Genomic DNA, 22,417 nt, shown 5'->3' on the forward strand with positions numbered 1-22,417 from the left:
TCCTTTTTGTCCTGTGGTTGAGAAATCGGTCCCGAAGGTGGATGAACCAATATCTTGGTTAACGGCATATAAATGTAGAAGGCAAGGGGAAACCACTACATTAAAGATCTCCATGGATATCTCTAGTACAATCATCATGGATTTAGAAATTAATAACGGCGTTACTGATCATGGCCCTCGGATGCCAAGATCCGGCAGGGAAGAAGACGACAAGGACTCTCAGGTCGTTAATCAGCGAATTCCTTGTCAAAATAACGTAGATGAGAAAATAAGACTATCCAACACTAGAAAAAGAACCTGGAATGTTCAGAGCATGTTTCACTCTGGTAAAATGCACAATATTATTAAAGAAATGAACAGGTTGAATATCGATGTACTGGCCATCAGTGAAGTCAGGTGGCCCAACTCAGTTTGTTTTTCAACAGACGAAGCCACAATATATTATTCCGGTAGCGAGCATAACCAACACAGACACGGCGTGGCAGTAATAGTTAATAAAAAATCTAATAGAGCGGTGGAATGCTATTTCCCTATCTCAGAAAGGGTAATGGTACTGAAGTTGGTGATATCTCATGCCAAACTGAATTTGATACTCCTACGGTCTTTATGCTCCTACGGCGAATGCCGACGAAGAACAAGTGAAATTATTTTACCGAGATATCGAAGAGGCACTGAGAATAACGAAAACAAAAGAAATCACGATAGTCCTAGGTGATCTCAATGCAAAGATTGGAAAGGGACAAAGCGGAAAGTGTATAGGAAACTATGGCCTGGGAAATTAAAACGACACAGGAGACCGTCTGTTACCATTCTGTCAAGCGCAGAATTTGATTATTTCAAACACATTTTTCAAGTTACCAAACTGACGAATGTATAAGTGGCGATCGCCCGCAGATACATAGGAGAAAGTAGTCAGGAACCAGATAGACTACATTATGATCAATGAAAGATACAGTAATGCTGTTAAAGCCGTGAAAGCATATACTGGATCAGACGTGGCCTCAGATCACAATCCACTTATTGCCAAGGTTACACTCACCCTTAAGAATGTTAAAAGACATCAAAGAATCCCTACAATAGAGAAAAGAAAACTTAAAGAACCTAACGTAAAAGAATGCCTCCAACATGAACTGCATATGAACTGCAGCAAAATGAACACAAAATTTTATGATATTGACGAGTACTGGGATCGACTAAAAAATTATCTACTGGAACCCTGTAAAGAAATACTAAAGACTTCCGCAAGGAGAAAAGAAGAATGGATAAATGACGGGATACTCAATATGATGGAACAACGGAGAAAATTTAAAAACAAAGACAACAATAAATACAGAGAGATAAACCACGAGATCAGGAAGATGATAAAGCAGGCAAAAAAGATACTTTGAAGAGAAATGCAAAGAGATCGAAGGCCTTCAAAATAAATATGATCTGTTTAACGTACACAAGAAAGTTAAAGAACTGACAAGACTAAGAAAACAAAATCTCGCTGGTGCACTTCTGGATAGACACGGGACTACTATAACACAGACGGACGAGAAAGTACAAAGATGGGCAGAATATATTGAAGAACTGTTCGATGATGAAAGAGGAGATCTGGAGTACATAGAATTTACGTCGGAAGAAATAGGTCTATATATTATAAAAGAAGAAATATTACACGCATTAAAAACAATAAAGAGTGGGAAAAGCCCTCGACCTGACATGCCTTCACTTAATATGCTGATACAAAGATGCCTGGACGTGAATCAAGATATATACGCATGTTTTATTGACTATAAAAAAGCATTCGATAAAGTACGACATGAACAAATAATGAATGTCCTGAAATCAAAAAAGATTGACTACAACGACCTCAGAATCATATCAAATTTATACTATAAACAGCGAGCAAAAGTACGTGTTAACGAACAGCTGTCAGAAGAAATTAAAATTAGAGGTATAGTAAGACAGGGATGCGTATTGTCGCCAATTATTTTTAATGCCTACCCCGAAGAGATCCGGAAAAAAACTATTGAGGGTGAAACAGCTGGAATAAAGGTAAATGGAGTTCCCATTAAGAACATTAGATATGCTGACGACACTGTGATCTTAGTCGAAAATATTGAAGATCTTCAGAGACTGGTAACCAGAATAGTATGGAAAAGAGTACGATCTAACAATGAACGCCAAGAAGATGAAATTTATAAGAATATCGAAAATCGAAAAAAAAAAAATAACGAGAATCTTCTAATAAACGGAACCAACGTCGAACAAGTGGACAAATATACATATCTGGAAACAATGATCAACTTCACAAATGATTACATTCAGGAGATCAACATCAGAATAGAAAAGGCTAGAGCAAATTTTAACAAAATAAGAAAAGTGCAATGTACAGGGGATTTAAAATTGGAATTAAGAGTTAGGTTGGCGAGGTGCTATGTTTTTTCGACTTTGTTTTATGGAATGGTATCTTGGACCTTGAATGCGACATCAATAAAAAACTGGAATCATTCGAGCTGTGGGTGTATAGAAGAATTCCGAAAATATCGTGGACAGAACACGTTACAAACAAAGAGGTTCTGAGAAGGATGAATAAAGAAATAGAAATTTTAAATACAATTAAAACAAGAGAATTGGAATATCTCGGACATATGACACATGGAAAGAAATACACCTTGTATTTTAGTATTAGTGTTTAGTATTTGTAGTACTTGTAGTAAGCACAATTGAAAGCTCGAGTAGTAAAAAATAGTTATCTAATAGCCCCTTTTTATTGACTCCAACCCATCCAAACATAATTTTATTTTTTCCAAATGAGTCAATAAGTATGTACTTCTGTTTTCTTATTATTTTTTTTTCAAGTGAATTAAATTGGTTTTGTTTTCATTAGAACCCAATAACACTAATTTTAAATAAATTTTAAACCGAAGAGAAATTACCCAGGGATTACTAATTTAAAATTAAGATTAAATTAAAGTAGGCTTCAAGTAGTAAGTAGTAAATTTAAAGAAAAGAAAGTTTAAAGAAAAATGGAAATACTTAAGGGAACCAAATATTCATTCACTCACGACCTGGTTAGATGTGCAAAATACGAGGAACAACTACAACATAAACTAAACTTGTATGTAATAAAGTCCTAAACCGACGAAATTTATGTAAAACAAATATGGCAAAAGAAAGTCACAACAGTACATTAACCATACAGATAGAAAATACCATAAATCAAACTAACGAGGATGGAAGAGAGCCTGAACAAAACAGGAAATAGCTCGCCAAAAGATAAAGCAAAATAAACTATAAAGAGAATTTAATTATAAATAACTACACTTAACGGATATACCAAGCTTTTATATAAAACTAAATAACTAAGTTGTTTTGTATCTGTATATGCAGTTAACTATATAAATAACAAGATTTTTTTGCGATTGCCAAGTAAAAATAGGTAATAGAAAAGAATAGTTTTTCAAGATAACTTACTTATTTTTTTTGTTTCCCATTTTGCATTCTATTCCCACTAACTACTAATTTTTCTTCTATTTTATGTATAACAAATATTGTTATTATTGTTTCTTAGCTATATAAAATAAAGATTGTAATGATGCATTTGTCTTAAAATGCAACAAAGTAATAACCAGACAGAATGATTTATCTAAGTAATTGTCTATATCAAAAACGAATAGAACTAATTCATTTTAAATACGAATACGAACGCAAGTCGTTTTAATTAAAATTTGTTCAGCAAATAAAAATCTAATTCTAGCTCAATGTCGTATTCATTTTACAAACTACAAATTTGTTTCTTCTAATCTATTTAAATGAGATATATATAAAATTTTTCATAAAAACATATAGGGCTTAAAAACATAAAAAATATTTATCTTTATGAATAAAAAAGTAATAAAAGGATATTATAATAGTTTTATTGCACAAATTTTGACTGATCCATTGGCGTGCCATCTTAACTCAAAATAATTCAGTGCTCCGCTGTCTAAAATAATGACGTATGCTCTCATAATTTGAAACTGCGACTAATGTTTTCATATTTTATTTAACCCGACAACTGTGTTGTGGGGTGAAAATAACCCACGTCGTTCATTAGCGCTTATTAAAATAGTGGCAATATTCACTACAGTTCCCATAATATAACAGACCTTGTATTGCATAATAAATTTCAGTTAATAAATAAGATTTGAATGAGTGGTGTTGCGTTCTTTGGACTTGTGGGTGATTTTGACCCCACCACAGAGTTGAAGTTCAGTATTATTTAGTTTTTGGTAATTTTCACCCCACAACACTGGTTTAATTTTAACCGATAAGTTCTTATACTACCACAATTTATTTTGATTTTTTTAACAGAAACATAATTGAATAGGACATAAGGAATATTGAAAATTAATTGGATAATATTAATTTTAGACATATAGAAATATGTGTAGTTGGGAGAAAGAACAAGACTTCCTCTTGAAGCTTTTGCAGGGTGAATTAACTGGATCCGAGTTAGGATCAGAAAACGAATATGAAAGTGAAAGTCAGCAGGTTAGCCTTCGTCCCAGTGAGGATGTTTTAAAAAACCAACTTCAATCAGTGGAAAATTGTCAGCCTGGAACTTCCAATCAGGAAAGTAAATATCATCGTCGGAAGAATCTTTTTAAGACAACAATACGTTTGAAGATGATAAAGTAACACAATCCAAGTTTTTTATCGGACGGGATGGGAAAACAAAAAGGGCAAATAACTGTCCTAATAAATCGGTTAGAACACAACAAGAAAATAAGCTTGTAAATCCAATACGTGTTAATAACAGCAACATAACATTCGACAACTGGTTTACCAGCATACCGCTAATGGAATATTTGCTTAGTGAACATCGATTAACACCTGTCGGAACTATTCGTAAAAACAAGAGTCGAATACCGACAATCTTTTTAAATTCCAAAGACAGAGCTGCAAATCAGGCAATTTTCGTATTTAAAAAAAAAAAATTTCTTTGGTGTCCTTTGACCCGAAGAAAAATAAAATGGTGTTAGTAATTTCTTCAATTCATCATGATACAGAGTTTTACCACAAATCAAATAAACCTGAGATTATAGACTTATAGAACTTGGTTTGGCACTAATTATACCATATATTGAAAAACGAAGTAACAATCAAAGAATACCATCAGACATAAGGGCGAAACAAAAACAAAATGACAGCGGAGAGGACACTCACGGACCTCCCAACAAGAAACAACGAACACCATCCAGATATGGAGTGTCACCGTGGGAAGGACAGACAGTACCAAAAGAAATGTGTGAAATGTGACATTTTTCTTTGTCTTGAACATTGTGTATATTTTTGTCCTAAATGAGCAACAAATTGTTAATTATGTTATTTAAAGAAAAGTTCTTGGTTACTTTTAACACATTTTGTATTTTTTTTATTCTGTATCTCCAACAAAAATTTTGATAACAAAAATTTTGGTTAACAAACTGAATTTTAGTATCTTTTTTGCTTCATTGAATTTTTTAACGGAAATTTTTTAAAATGATATAAATTTGATAAGGATTTTATAACAATATAAACATGATCTTAAGATTAAGATCTTAAGGTTGCATGTGGGGTGATAATTACCTCAACACACAGCTACTGAAAAATGGCACCACACAGTCGCCAGGTTAACGCTTCACAAATATACATACATACAAACAAACTTATACGGGATCATCTGATATTTCTTATTATTTCAAAAGATTTTAAAAAATCCAATAAACGAAGTCAACCAATATTTATTTTAAAGCAGATTAATCACCAATACACAAAAATTACAGAATACAGTAAATTCTTGAAATTCAAATTCAAACTATTTATATAAAACTCAATAGCATAAAATTTTTTTATGTAAAACGAATAAGGTTTAAACTGTTTTTATTTATTTATATTTTTTTAGTAGTCAGTATTATCAACCCTAGCCCTTATGCAAGCTTCAATTCGCGTGGGCATGCTCCTAAACAAATTGTAAAAATTTTGTTCTCTGTGAAGAGTTGCTCCACTCTTCAAGAGCAGTTTGTACTTAGCTGTTCGGTGTTTTGTGGATTATCTCGGCGAGCTCTAATTCGTCTTCTAAGCATATCCTACAAATGATCCATAGGATAAAGGTCGAGTGAGCAAGCAGGCCACTCCAGAAAAGTGATATCTTCTTGTTCAAAGAAGTCTGTAACTTCACGTTCTAGAACCAAATCAACATAACTGCGAGCTGTTAAAATTGGTTAGATGGAAATTAAAGGAGTTTTTCATCATAATGCCTCTGAAGAACATGAAATTTCCTTTTTTATATCTGTAAATATATCTGCAGTTTCTGTTCTTGCTAGTCTTCCTCGCCCTCTAAGTACAAGAATTCGTCAGTCATATGATTGTACAAAAATCATGGTTTCGTCTAAAAATAGCACATTGTGCCAATTTCCATTGCTCCAGTTTTGGTGTTGAAGATACCAATTTAGGCCAATAATCTTGTGCTGCTTAGATAACTCGGAACGTAATTGTCCTCTGCTGCAAAGTACTTGGACACGAAGTCTTTTTCTTATCGTTTCAACTGAAACACTTACACTTTTAGTTTCCAAAAGTTGTATTTGGAGCTGCGAATGAGAAATTATTGGGTTTATTCCATTATTATTCTAGCTACGTGGTTAATGAAATGATCGTGGTGTTACTTTTGGCGCCTTTGTATTGGTATATTCTTAAACGTTGTTAATTTCTGATACCTAGCATAGATTTTAATACAACGCCTTATTACACCTACAACTACACCTATATTCCTCTAAGGCATTCTTTGCTCCACAAGACCATAATATTTCCCCTTTGCACAACCGTGAACCCCATATAAAGCATATTTTCATTTTTAACGCAAAAGTCAGTTTACTTATTTTTGTTAAATTTACAACTAAAGCAAATAATCTATAATGTACCAACTCTGGGTTAGTTGATTGTTTTATGTTTTTTTTTTTAATAAAATCCTTTATTTATTTCAACAATAATAAGTTTTTTTAAAAGAAATAAATATTTGTTTGAAATACATGGTAATTCCATATAAGTTTGGTTATGAGTAGTTATACATATACATACATAGAAGCTGTAACTTTGTGAATCATGTAAGAATGTAATTGTCAAATACTTTATTGTCGAGAATATCTGAGGTCATCTCCTTTAAGGGTTGTGCAAATCATCAATTTGAAAGTGTAAACAGTCTTATATGTTTATATCTTATCATCATTATCTAACTTTGAACGTCCACCGCTGAACATAGGCCTTTTGTATGCTTTTTCACTTAGTCCGATTTTGTGCCATCTGAATCCAACTAGTCTCACTTTTTTATGCGATCAGTCTATCTCGGGGTTCGACCTCTGGTTCAATTAGCTTGTATTCGTGGTCCTCATTCCAAAATTCTTTTCGTCTACCGATCATCAACTACTATTGACCTATTCTAGTAAAGTTGTAAACAATTTGCCCAATTCCTCTTTTATTACAAAAGGTTCAATTACCCTTATTAAGACTTACACAAGCTGTAACATGCTCATAGATGTATTTGATGAGGTATATGTAACGGTGATCTATTCTACATTGAAATGATCGGAAGGTTGTGAAAAAAAAAATGTGAGTCCAAGGAAAATTGTCCATGATTTTTTTTTGGAAAACATACCACCAACCATCGACAACATAATGAACAGAGTGAAGGATGCTGAGGACCTACCAGCTTTTTCAAAAACCACATTATGTAGGGTACTAAATGACATAGGTTTTTGAATATGGTAAAAGATTCGAAAATATAATATAGATATTATGTATATAATATAATAAAATAATATATTATATATTTTATATTATATATTATATATTATATATTATATATTATATATTATATATTATATATTATATATTATATATTATATATTATATATAATATATTATATATTATATATTATGTATTATATATTATATATTATATATTATATATTATATATTATATAATATATAATATATAATATATAATATATAATATATAATATATAATATATAATATATAATATATAATATATAATATATAATATATAATATATAATATATAATATATAATATATAATACATAATATATAATATATAATATATAATATTCGATAATATGGAAAGAAAACATATCATATCCTGGAGACACAAGCACCTCAGACAAATAAAAACCTTGTTAACCAAATGTAAACCTTGTTTATACCGATGAGTCTTGGATTAACGTCGGTGCTTCAGTCAAAAAGGAATGGAGGGACACAACGGTCAAGAATCCACGAGATACCTTCATAAAAGGTCTCTCTACTGGACTGAAAGCTCTAACCCAAAGAGTTCCTCGGTTTGTTCTTCTTCATGCTGGAAGCCAAACTGGTTTTGTGGCATGGGCCAAATTAGCTTTCTTGGCCAAGAAGGGAACCGCTGATTACCACGACGAAATGGACGGGGTCTATATAAAGAATGGTTTGACAAACATTAATTTCAAGCTTGCCGAAAGATAAAGAAAACGTTGTCGTATCGGATAACGCGACATACTACTTCCGCAAATTTGATTTCCCAAAAAAAATTGCGGAACAAAAGGCAAATCTAGGATTGGCTAATCGAAAAGAACATTTTCGTCGAGGAAGATTACCTAAAAAGTGAATTACTGGATACTGCGGTCGCATTTAGAGACGAGTACGACAAGTACAAAATTAAAACAATTGCGAAAAAATAAGCTTACAAACGCGTATCTAAAGAGCTTAACTTAAGATTGTGAGTATTGACTCATCTATACATTAGTATTCTACATTGCTTTAGAGCATTTAGCATTTTATTTTATTTGTCCGTGTCAAATGTTTTTTCAAAGTCGATAAAGACGGGGGTATATATTGGATGGGGATTTTCATCTAACGACTTGATGGTTTGTAAATGATCATTTGTTTCGTATTTAGCTTCTGCTGACAAGGTTGATAATAGTCTAGATTTGGTGTCAACCTATTTGTTATTATCTTTATATTACATCTGATAAAAAGATAATAAGTGTAAAAGGCAAGAACGTTTTGACTGACAAAAATTTTGGGTCATTAAGTGTGTTATACACTCGTATATGTTAAATTAGCAACTATTAACCGGAGTAGGACACTGCAGGTTTTGAACATTGTTCTACGTTACTTGGATATTACCATCGATTTGGTTCTCTTTACAATAAATCTAAATCCAAAATTTTCTCTGAATGATAATTATTTATTATTTTACTGTTCTGCTACAACTGCCAACCTTGATTATTTATTATTTTGCTGTTCGACAATATGAAAGGTCCATAAAAATTATCTTAATTCTCTGTTGTTATTACGTATAAAAGAATTAACATTGCTTACACAAACATTATGTTAAATAATTTGATTTTCAAATTTACATATAATAAAATTATAAAAGGACTACAGTTTGTTCAAACAGCTGTGTAGTGGGAGAACGTCGGGGATGACGCACCTAAGTAATTTTCTTTTTATGTCTGGGTAAAAACTAACTCCTTTTGACTCTCATAGTGCTGTAACTAGAACATTTCTGTAGTCATTTACTACACTGGTTTTTTAATTCAATTTGGTACAAGATATTTCACGTGACTTACGAAAAAAATTAATTGGCGTCATCTTTCCCTTCACTGAGGATAAGATGACATCTCCTGGTGGGGAAGATGGTGCATGTAGGATAATTCAAAAGTACAACAGTAAATTGAGAATCAATATTCAATATTTTGTTTGATATAATAATTTAAAAAAACACATAAAAGGCAAATAAATCAACAATTTTAGTATCTTAGTGCATCATAAATGTAATTTTCAAGACTTTCGGTACCGTTCCACTCTTTACTGATCCATTTTCTGCATCTTGTACATGAGAAACATATTTCGGGTTTTCTTCCGAAATCTTCACATATCCCTCATTACTCATGTCATCAAATTGATCGTCAACGCAGAGCCCCTCTTCACTAAAATTGTTTTAGTCGGTCTCGCTTTCCTCCATAATTTGTTTTAGATATTTTTGTTATGACGCAAGCAATAAGTACACCAGAAGTATCTACTTCTTTCATTTTTTTGTTGATTGGGGTTTTCACTTTAGTTGTCCTTGCATTTTTATTCTTTGCAACTCTGCAACTTTTTGGGACCCGCACAGTCAAAAAACACTTTTTTAGTTATATTTTGCTTAGCTTTGTGACGGGTAGCTCTGTTAGACAGGAGACTCAGTAAAATACAGGAATAATTTAAATAAAAATATGTTCGAAATAAATTAATAACAAAATAAAATTAGATCCTAGGTAACATGAACAATAAAAAATAAAATGCCAATCCTGGCGATGGTAGGATATCCTGGCAATATTAGAAAAATAGAAACGAAAATACGATATGTTACTACAGACACACGCTAAGGAGAAAGAATAATCTAGGTTAGAGGTAGACGGATCGATCAACACTCGATCTGGCAACGGGGGGAAGTGACTAATTAACACTTAGTGACGAAACATGTCTTTTAATAAAATACATCCAAGACTTTACTTTAATTAAACGTTAAAAGCCAACAATAGAAGAGTTCTTTTGACTTGCAGGTTGCTATTTACCGACTTAGTATATGACTGTAATGGCTGCGGTTAAGTTTCCATAGACGAAAAGTAACTTTTTTGTGTCCTTTGTATGACTTATTATTCCGTAACAAGACTATTAAAGTTTCTGAAATTTCACAGTAAGGTGCTGGAAAGAGTGTAAAAGGTATGTGTATTGGTATATTTTTCCTAAAAACGATTTATGCAAACTGATAGTAATGTTTATAAATTTAATGTAATGGTACTTAGTGGGACACTAGTATGTGGTATATACAGGGACGTGTCCCACTATGTACCATAACATAATTTGATGTTCCTTTGTATATTTAGTATTTACGAAAAAGATATTTAGATAATCAATCTTGTTGTATTCTTTAAGAGTAAAGCAACTTAACGCCCGTTTTGTTTTACAGATGCCAAAACACAGTATATAGATCAGTTAAAATTCATTCAGAAAAGTAAACAAGATCATGAAGAGTATATAAGAAAAATGAAAAATACCAGTGAGCAGGTTGTAGCTGGAGAATTGTCAATACGTGCAGCAGCAGACAAATTTGCAGTTACGAAATCTTCTTTGCAAAGAATGGTTTCAAAATTTAAGGGATGTAGTGAAGATGAAAAAAAATCTTTTATTTTTAATCGGAATCATGGCTTTACGCAGATATTCTCAGATGAAGAAGAAAAACTTCTGGCTGATTATTTAATAAAAGCATGTAGGCTTTGTCATGGACTCACTGTAAAAGCCACTTGTGAGTTTGCGTACCAATATGCAGTGGCAAACAATAAAAGAATTCCAATCTCATGGGAGCAAAATAAATCTGCTGATATTGATTGGATGCGGCTATTTAGAATTCGCAGCAACTTGACACTAAGAACACCTGAGGCAACGAGCCTAAGCAGAGCTACTAGTTTTAATGCTCATAACGTATCGGCATTTTTCGATAATTTAAAAAGTGTTATGTTAAAATAATAATTTTCAACAAACGAAATATTCAACTGCGATGAAACCGGAATCACGACGATGCACAGACTACCAAAAATTATAGCTTTCAAAGGACTAAAACAAGTGGGAAAATAACAAGTGCAAAACGAGGAACGTTAGTAACAATGTGTATAGCGATTTGTGCCAATGGAAATTACTGTCCTCCTTATTTTATATTTCCTCGTCAAAATTTTAAATCCCATATATTAAATGGAGCACCTGTTGATACCGATAATTTTCTTAATTTTCTTAAACATTTAGTAGACGTTACAAGATGTAGTAAAGAAAAAAATATATTACTAATCATGGACAATCACGAAGCTGACTGTGATTATAAAATGGTATAGTATTACTAACAATACCACCTCACTGCAGCCATAAACTTCAGCCTCTTGACGTGGGATGTCTAGGTCCATTCAAGACTTTTTATAACAAAGAGACTGATAATTGGATGATTAACCATACAGGTGTTCCTGTTACTATTTATGATGTTGCCTGTATTGTGGGTAAAATACTACCAAAAGCTTTTACCCCTACTAATATTTTGTCGTCATTTAGAAAAACTGGAATATCACCTGTAGATTCTGAAATTTTCAAAGAGGGGGACTTTCTAAGCTCTTATATTACAGATAGACCATTAGAAGCTAACATACAGACCGATGACAATATTGAAAAGCCACAAAATTATTCAGAGCCAGAACCTTCCACTAGTAATCATGGTGTAAATCAAACAGATGAATTTCTTTCACCAGAGCAAGTTAAACCTTACCCAAAGGCAGAGCAGAGAAAAAATATCAGGAAGGGCCGGCCTAAACTTAAATCCACAATTTTTACTAGTTCACCTTTTATGAATGAGAAAAAGAGAAGTGAGGAGGAGAGAATTCAGAAAGAAAAGGAAAAACAAGCACGGAATAAAGTTGCTCACAATACAAAAAGGAAGGTTTTTGATGAAACATCTTCCGAAAGTGATATTGCAGAGGCAGTAGTTGATGACTATGACAATGATCTGGAGGATGATTTCGAAGATTTACAAAATATTTCTCAGGATGAAACTTTAAGGATCAAAGATTTTGTGATAGTTGAATATACTACTAGGACAAATAGAAAAAATAGAGGCAGATGAATATTCCATAAACTTTTTAAAAAAATGCAAGACTACTTCAACTAACTTCATTTTCCCTGATGAAAGAGACGAAGACACTGTTACAATAGGACAAATAATTCAAAAGTTACCCAAACCTGCAATTTTTGGAGGAACGCAGAGATCTATGAAAAAGCTTAGTTTTGATTATGATCTATCTTCTTATAACATGAATTATTAGTTAGTTTAGTGTACTTTATATTGAGTTTTTTATTTTTTTTTTACCGAATATGTTTTATTTCTGGTTATTTCCAATTTTAAGTTTTTGCTTTTTAATTAAATTTTTATCGAATATGCTGGTTTTGCTTTTGTTCTGATTATTTAGAAATATAATAAACCATTTTAAAAACATTATTTTCTTATGTCCCAATATGAACCATAGGGCGTCCCAATATATACCAGTGATGGTATACAATGGGACATGGGGTACATAATGGGACAGTCAGTTTTTGCGTAAAATATCAAAGCAAAAATTAAAAAAAAATAGATTTTAAACGAATATTTACCCCCTACCTATGTACCTAAATTGAATAAAATGTCTCCAGAATTTAAAATGTTATTAAAAATTATAGAAAACTGTCCCGTTATATACCACCCTCCCCTATTCAGCAAAACAAAAGGTTTAAATACGTGTAGTCCAGTAGTTAATACCAAAGCTATTGAGAGTATGCAGTCCAGTAATTAGACCAAAGGTACTTTGTCGTTTAACTAAAACAAACCACAAAGTCCGAATTGAATTCCCGAAACACTTTTTTGTTGCTTCTTTTTAGCAAACGATTTGTTCTATTCACTGTCTGATATTTCACTATCAGAGTCGTCACTATCTGAATTGTGGATCCGAATAATTAGAGGCTGGACTTTATCTATAACTCACTAGGTTTGAAACGACTGAACGATTATGTCTTCCGTATGTCTAATACAATTTTGCTATTGTTCTGCCTCTATTTGTTCTAGCGTTTCTTTCCATAAATTAAGAACGCTAGCGCCATCTGTTGTTTTGGATGCACGTTTATCATAAAAATGTTTGGCTATACCACAAACTAATCAATTGCATTATAGTGGCAATGGTAGGGCGGAAGTCAAAGAACTTCATGGCCATATTTAAGAGCTGTTTGGTCAGTAACAAATTTCTTTTGAATTTTGTGCTCTTTGAATGATTTTGACATATTTCCTTTAGCGAAAATCCAAGTTTCATCTAAAAATACAACTTGCCTCGGACTATCAGACGTTGTATTGCTCATGTATTTTCTTAAAAATGCCACCGTTGTGAAACAACATTAGAGAATTTACACAATACTTGTCTATTATTTGTCTTTTTCTATCGAAAACCTAAATGTTTCAGTACTCTTCACAAACTTGTTAAACTAATATCACACAGTTCCTTGTCTTTTATTTTTTGTAACACAGCAATAATTGTTACATGTTCTTTGGCTTGATACATATTATATATAATATTTTTAATTGCAAGTTTAACTGACTGGTGCAAATCTACAGTTTTTGGATGTCGACGATTTCTCTTGCTTACTTTATTTATTTCATCCTCACTCATGTTATTAATTCTTCCGATTGTCCTCTCTGAGGTACCGCAAGCATCGCATTTGTGTTTCTAAACTGCTATAACACATGTCAATGGACTCATATTATTTTTTTCCAAATTGAAATAACTTTCGACTTTCAGAACTAAACGCCGTCTTCTGGAAGTAACACTCTACGTTTCGACTGTATTTTATTTTCTTCGAAATTACTCATCGCCGCTTATCTGGTCCGCCAGTAATAAAGTTACCAGCATTTAATTGCAAAGCGGTCTTCTAGGGTGGAAAATAGTTAAGGAAAATCGTATTATATCAAACTGGGCTAAATATAAATAATAATTTTATTTTGCAATATTAATAATTATTGTTGTTATTTTGATTCTTAATTTAAAGAAATATCATACAATTTTTATTCTGTTTTATTTTGTCAAGTTTGTGGATGTTGGTGTAGATGTCAAGGCAGTGGAAACAATACTTTGACAATTTATTAAAGCAATAATTTAATTTATTATTAAATTGTTATATTAAAGCAATAATTTTCTGATAAGAAAAGCAGTATAACGCAACCAAAACATCCGAAAAATCAATGTGTATTTGCAATGGGCGTTAAATGTTAAATTTTAGGCCTTAGCCTGTATTTTTTAGAGGACGCAATTTTATTATTTTGATGTGTTGGGAGGGTAAGTATAAACTTAGTTCAAATATGTAGGGTCGCCATCCTTGACCGCTGGCTCCAATCTTGGAAAAAGGGGTGCAAAGGATTTACGAGCTTTCGCGTAAACTAGCAACCCCACAGATATTTAAATCAGATATTATTTGTAGAACAAACAAACTCAATAGACCTTCTCAAAACTGCTCTATCGGAAGTGAATTTTAGTGTCGACCAGGCTGAATCTGATGCATATACAGTCCTCATCTCTTCTGCGTCTGCTGCATTCCAATCCTGTAAACCTGTGACTGTGATAACAGAGGACATTGACATTCTTGTCTTGCTCACGGCACGAAGTAGGAAGCAGTGTAATGTTGTGTGTCCAAAGTGTCAAATTTTTTTAAACCTTCAAAACGGTGTAAATCGCATCCCAGCAAATCTCCAGCACCCCCAAACTTCTGAAATTAATTATCTGCATATACAAGGGAAACTGTGAAAGGACGGGTGGTTTTCGAATAGCGGGCCTCAAATGTTTCGCAGTGTGCCTCAATTAATCTGGTGAAACCTGCAGTAAAATTCGAAGAATTCGAAGATGACCCCAACAATGCACATCAAAACATTAAATTGTGTCCTCTCAAAAATGAAACCCTAATTTATATGTTCAGTGGACTAATATAACCAATTTTTCAAATTGTATATTTCAAATAAAGAGAATTTTATGTAATTTTTCGTTAATAATAATTATTAGATACTATTTTTGTATACAAAGCAATCAACTGCAGATAAATTAGCAGAAATTCAAAGGAACATTAACATAAAAAATCAAATTTTTTTCAAAATTTGGAAATTTCTTTAACAAAATGGTGAGTATTAATAAGTACTATACATACAAAAAATAAAAGGAGTGTTTTAAAGAAACATAAAAATGAAGGTATAATATTAATAATAGGTACACCGGCAATTATGCCGGTGAGTTGCGCTAAATATAGGCAACTATTCTCGATTATAATGCTTGAGTTTCTGTCAGTGATATGGGAAGGGTCTCTTTCCCATATAACTGGTTTAAATAGAAACTAACATCTAAAATTGAAAATTTTCCTTAATTTTAAAGTTCAAAAACGTATTGAACAAATATTTCTATTAACTGACTGGGGACGTAGATAAAAAATCACGTTCGAATATACAATTATAATGTATAATTACGTTTAGTATTCATTTGCATTGACCCTACTGTCCCGTTCGTATCAATTACATAAATTTGCTGTTCGGGTCAATATGACCCAACCATGGTTTACTTTACCCAACTTTATTAACAAAAAATTATGATTAAAAAAACAAAAAGAGTTTTAATATAAATTAAACGTACATGAACAGAACAGAACATACTGAAATATTGTTTTTTCTTCATTAACCAGAATTACCTAAAAAAACTTTCTCTTCAAAATTTAATTCGATTTTCCACTGGGACAGTAATAAAACGAATGAATTTTATATAAATATGTTTATGACACATACAACGTAATATATTGGTCTTATTATCATCTTTAGAGCAAAATTTACACCGTGCTCGTTTAGCAGGCAGAGACAGATTGTCTATAGACGATTCATTAGAACTTTCATCTTGTATAATCGCATGTAACTCGTGTCCCTCATTTACCAGTTATTGTAAGTTTTTAGTTCTTGGTACCTATATTATTCCTGGAAATGATAATTGGTTTTACCAGTATTTTTTCAATTACTTAAGAAAAATTCGTCGTTTTGCCATATTGTTAGTATTCAACTGGGAATTTATTGATGTCTCAATCTTTATTCCTATTAATGGGACCTCGACACAAGTTTGTAAAAAAACAGAATATTTGGTATTTAACTCTGAAGCTAGTTTTAAGGTTGTGATTGACTTCTTCTTCTTAGGATGCCTGTCCGTTCCGAAAGTTGGCGATCATTCTGGCTATGATGACTTTGTTGGTTGCTATACGGAATAGCTGTATTGAGGTCTTTCCATACCATGCTCTCAGGTTAGCAAGCCAGGTTATTCTTCTTCGTCCTGGGGCCCTTTTTCCTTCAATTTTACCTTGCAAAATGCATTGGAGTAGCTCATATCTGCCGTGATTTCTCTATGTGATTGACAATAACCTGGAAATAACACAGGCAAAATCGTAGGAGCACTTTTGACAACAGATGGACTAAGACAAGAAGAAATTAGACGCCGAATAGAACAGGGAAAAAAGTAATTCAAAGTCTTAATTTAGTATACAGAGTGTCTCAGAGTAGATTTTAGTATTTAAACTTACCTTACGCCGACCCTGTTCGAAATTCCATGGAAACGATGCATCAGCCGTGTAGCCAACACGTGCGGATTTCAGTTACCATGGAAAAGTGGACGAAGATGCAGCGCGCCTACCTGGTTGAGGCGTATTTTAAAGCCAACGATTCCTATATAGTGGCTCGGCGGCGTTTTTGTGCGCGGTACAATATTAGAGGCGTGGGTGATGCACCATCCGCGATGTTAGTGCACGCATGGGTAAAGAAATTTAGAGAAGAAGGAATTGTCACAAATGTGAAACATCCAGGCAAACCAAAAACTATTCGAACTCCTGTCAATATTGAAAGAGTTCGACGTGCTGTGAATGGTAATCCTCGGCGTTCACTTTGCAAACATGCACAAGCGCTAAATTTGTCTCGTGCTAGTATCCAGCGTATTTTAAAGCAGGATTTAAATTTTCACCCTTATAAAATTCAGTTAAACCAATATTTGAAAAAAACTGATCACTTACTGAGGAAAAATTTTTCTGCGGAGATGATGACTCGTTTTTGGGATGACGGTAGCTTAAGAAGGGATTATTTTCAGTGACGAGGCTCACTTTCACCTTAATGGATATGTCAACAAGCACAATGCTCGCTACTGGTGTCCTGAAAATCCAAATGAATTACACCAGAAACAGTTGCATTCAAGAAAGGTGACGGTTTGGTGTGGCATGTCTGCATCGGAGATCATCTGACCTTATTTGTTTGAAGATGCTAGGGGACGCACGCTAACTGTTAATAGTACACGATACACTGCCATGTTGCGAAATTGGCTACGTCCAGAATTGAATAATTTTCCAGGGTATAATAATTCAATAAACGCCCACAGAAACAGAAATGTTTCCAGGCACACTGATTTCACAAAATGGTGATATTCGTTTTCCCCCAATATCTCCTGACCTTACCCCTTTAGATTTTTTTCTGAGGGGGTATTTAAAGAACATCGTCTACGCTAACCCACCAGCCACCATCGAAGAGCTGAAGCAAAATATTCGCAACGCTATTAAGAACATTCCAGTGGATTTGTGTGAGCGTGTCTTTCTCAATTTGCGCTCCAGATTGCAAGAGTGCTACGAGCGAGATGATCAATATCTAACCGACGTCTTATTTAAGAAATAAAATCCGCGTTTTCTGTGTGTCTATTTGAATAATAAATGTTTTTCTAACAGGCTCTGAAACCGAGTTTTATTGATTTAAAAACTAAAATCTACTCTGAGACACCCTGTATAATAGTGGAACCGACATATATATCAAAGAAAACAAAGATTAGGATTGGAAGAGCATTTGTGGACTCTGTAGTAACCTATGGAAGTAAAGTGTGGACAGTAATATAGGGGAAAGCTCGATCATTCTTCACATTTAACTTTGGTATCTAAAATCTAAAATATAGCTAATGATGATTTGTTCCACTTTTCGTTGTTAATGGAAAATATTATTTTCACATCTCTTATGTTAGGAATTCATTAATTTTCTATAAGCAAATATAGAAAAATCTATTTCTGGATTTTCTTTTTTATTTCCGAATAAAAACCACCGGTGGGAAACATTCATCTACGATGTGGGGATGATTTGGCTCCTAGTGTGATTTGTTAAAAGTTGCTTATTTGATACAAAAACATATTCAAATAAGTAAGAAATGTTTTTTATTACCAATACGTTAAACATCAAACTGTAGGTAAGTAAACTAAAATTAATCGCCAAAATGAAAATGTGCTCATAAATTTATCTTACATTCAAAGACGAAAATTAATGTTGAACTTGTAACACATTCGAAGTTGTTGAAGTCTCTTTACTGATCGGGACCGGTAACACTACTGTAATACCTTTTTTTCTATAACTGAAATACCATCCATATCAGGAAATAAAAAACTGTTATTTCCTTTTTTCATAATAATTTAACTATAAAATCGGCATGTTATAGGAAATGATTTTTCCTATGTAATAAATTTCTAGTTTCTTTAGAAACCACAGATCTTACAATTATAAAGGCATCTATTCCTTGTCAGAAATAAACTTCATATCCGGCAAAAATCTTCGTCAAACGACTCATCTAAAAAAATATCGATACTCGATTCATTTGAACTGTATACGTTTTTTTTTGACATTTGCATTTGAAAAGGGTCTGATTTTATCTGAACACAAAGGATTTAAAGTAGATGGTCCTTGAGCTGTCATTTTCCCAAAAGTAGGGTCTAGCCTTTCTGTCGGAGATGTTGGGGTTGTATAACACAATTATTTAGGTTATTACCTTAACGTATAACTTAAACAATGGTATTTTCCTTGTCTAATACGGGCTTTACACCAACAATAAATTCACGAAGAAATTCATGAATTTATTCATCAATTTCTGTGTCAATAAATTCGTGAATTTCTTGGATGTAAAAGTTTCTTTGACTTCAAATAAATTTTTACATCAAGTGTCATTATTTCAGTAGTACCAATGGTTTTATTATTGGATGTTATTATTTATTGTTGTTTGTTTGAATAAAGATATTTTGGATTTGGAAATATAATCAGAAAACAATATCGTTTTAAAAAGAAAATAGTGATTAAGATTGTACAAAAAATTATGCTGAATTTGGTAAAGAGTAAGAGCTTGAACAAGAGGTAAAAATTAGTGGAAATTACATGTAATTAGTGAAAACTGTTGATTTTGGAAACAGAAGATAATTTCAAATAACTAATAAGGACAACATAGCTAAAGAAACAGAAAAAGCGGTAATTTTATTTTTTTTGTATGATAGAACAAGAAAATCTAGCATTCATTACATACTAAAAATTAACTGCTATTAGCAGAAATGTTAATCAATTCATTGTGACTTTTAGCCTTTATTTAAATACAATACCTGCCTGCACCAAGTCGAAGTAAAGAAGAAAGAAAGGTACAATACTTACAGATTAAAATCAAAAAATGGAGAAAAGCTACTACTTTTGCATTGTAATAACGATTATAATATTTTAACCACTATTCATAATATATTCTCAAGAGATACCTAATAAAAATAAATGGGTATGTTTATTGTTAGAATATTGAGATGTGTACAATTCTAATCAAAAAGAGATGTTGTAAAGAAATGAATACTTAAAAACAAATAAAAAATGGAAATAACCAGTACTTAATACTTTACCACTAGTTTGTGAGCTGATTCATTACAATTTTAATAATTTGTCTAACATATTACAATTTGCTTTATTGAATAGTAGGGTAGGGTAGGACTAAACTAAATATATAAAAATACAATCATTTTTAAATATAATTTAAATGGTAAATAAAGAATCATAATAACAGGAATAAAAGCTAGTTTTAATATTTGTTATACACAAACAACTATTTTTTTCTAAATAAAAAATTGTATTTACAGATTTTATTCGTAGGATATGGAATCCTGCATTTTTAAAGAAAGATAGTCAACTTTGGATAATAAAGTATAAGAGTAAGAAGAATTAATAGGAAAGAATAAAATTAGTAGCAGGCCAAAGTTTTCATGTAGAAAAAGCGGAGAAGAGAACACAACAGAAACATGTTAGAGAAATGGAACTGGCAGAAGACATGAATTGAAAAGAAATAGATTTATTAGGTTTAAAAATTAGATTATTCAAACAAAAATTTAATAAAAAATTTATAAAGAAATTATATGTATATTAATGATCCTTCTGAGGTTTTCCCATAACAAAAATATTTTATAGGGCTCTCAAACATCTTCAACTTAAGTTCAATAATGTCTTTATTTAGCAATTCATCTTCAAAATTGTCTCCACTTTGATTTTTCAATTGAATCATTTCAACTGTACAGCCACTTCCATTGACTAAAATGAGAAACTTTCTTCTTCCATACACATTTTGTTACATATCTGGAATTCATTATACAAAATTTCAGGATGTCTTAGTGGATTGTTCCAGTGGACTTCTGAATGTGAATTTAAAATGTTATCAATAATATAGAATAATCCATATCTGGTTCTAAAAAATAGATCAATGGACTCGATGCAAAGTTAATTTAACAATCCTATCAATAATACAGAATTATCCATTGTTCATACCGGTTCCATCCAATACTGGGCTCAAAAAGAAAATATATCCAGTGAGTATCAGAATTTAAAATCAATCTTTGATGTATTTAGAGCATTTATTGTAAATTTTTAGAATTCCATGATACATCCTTAATATTATTTGGATAATTAATGATTTATAACTCTTTTTTGTAAGTTGCTGTTTTTGAGAATCATGAGTCGAATATGAAAACCTAGCTACTATCTCCATACTTTTCATTTTGCAATCTTATAATACTTGGCATTTCAAAGAAAACCATCCTTTCCTGTTTCAGAAATCAATAGCACCCATATCTCTTGGAAAATGTTGTTTAATCAATTTTTAAACTTTCAAGATGATAAAAACATTTACCTAATGACTAGACCAAGTAAAAGATAGGAGTGAAGAAAAAGATAGAATTATATATATTTTATTAACAAATATTTAGGTACTATATACAAGGTGGTCCAGAATTATGTACATTAATTTCTAGAGCTCATAGTACGCCCAATAATAAGGGTACTTCTTTATGTACACTTTTTTTTATAAAACTGAATAATAAGGGAGATACAACCCTTTAAAGGGGTGAATTGAAATTCTTATTTTTTCAAATATCTTCCAAACGGTTTTGAATACGGAGTTCATATTTTGGGAGTGATTATAAGACATTAGGATAATTAATTTCATGTCACCACCTACCACATCCTATATTAATACAGGGTAGTTTTGGAGGGCAAGTGGGGGTTATTGCGTCACATGTTTTTTAATTTTTACATATTTTAAAAATATATTTTAAAAATTGTTTCCTTAGACTTTTCTACGCAAAAAAGGTGCTTTTGTAATATTTCGATAGATATCACCGTTTTCGATTTATTTAAACTCGAAGGTATACATGTATTTTATTGTAATCGTTACATTTCTTAATATTCATCAAGTATGCTTTGGAATTGACACTTGTGTTAGCAATAATATTACAAATTAATGGAAAACTTAATTAATACTTAACATTTAATTAATGGCGAAAATAATATTTCACAACAACTGTTCAAAATGCCCTCCATTTTGTTGAATACATAATCTTATTCTTTTATTTAGCGAACACATTAATCCATTTAATGTTACTGGATCGTTTTGTAAATCGGTAAATACTTGTTCAATTTTGTCTCTTAATTCATGTACTGT

General features: G+C 32.0%; 1 protein-coding gene across 1 annotated transcript in view; it reads right to left on the reverse strand.

Moving 5' to 3' along the window:
- LOC140447629 (ATP-dependent translocase ABCB1-like) overlaps window positions 1-3,782 on the reverse strand; it is a 127,022-nt gene extending 123,240 nt beyond the window's left edge. The window contains exon 1 of the mRNA XM_072540386.1: window positions 3,463-3,782. Coding sequence (XP_072396487.1) covers window positions 3,463-3,482 — 20 coding nt within the window. The 5' untranslated portion in view covers window positions 3,483-3,782. The remainder of the gene's footprint in view (window positions 1-3,462) is intronic.
- Window positions 3,783-22,417: the final 18,635 nt, after the last annotated feature.

This window comes from Diabrotica undecimpunctata, chromosome 8 (assembly GCF_040954645.1).
Source record: "Diabrotica undecimpunctata isolate CICGRU chromosome 8, icDiaUnde3, whole genome shotgun sequence".
Lineage (NCBI taxonomy): Eukaryota > Metazoa > Arthropoda > Insecta > Coleoptera > Chrysomelidae > Diabrotica > Diabrotica undecimpunctata.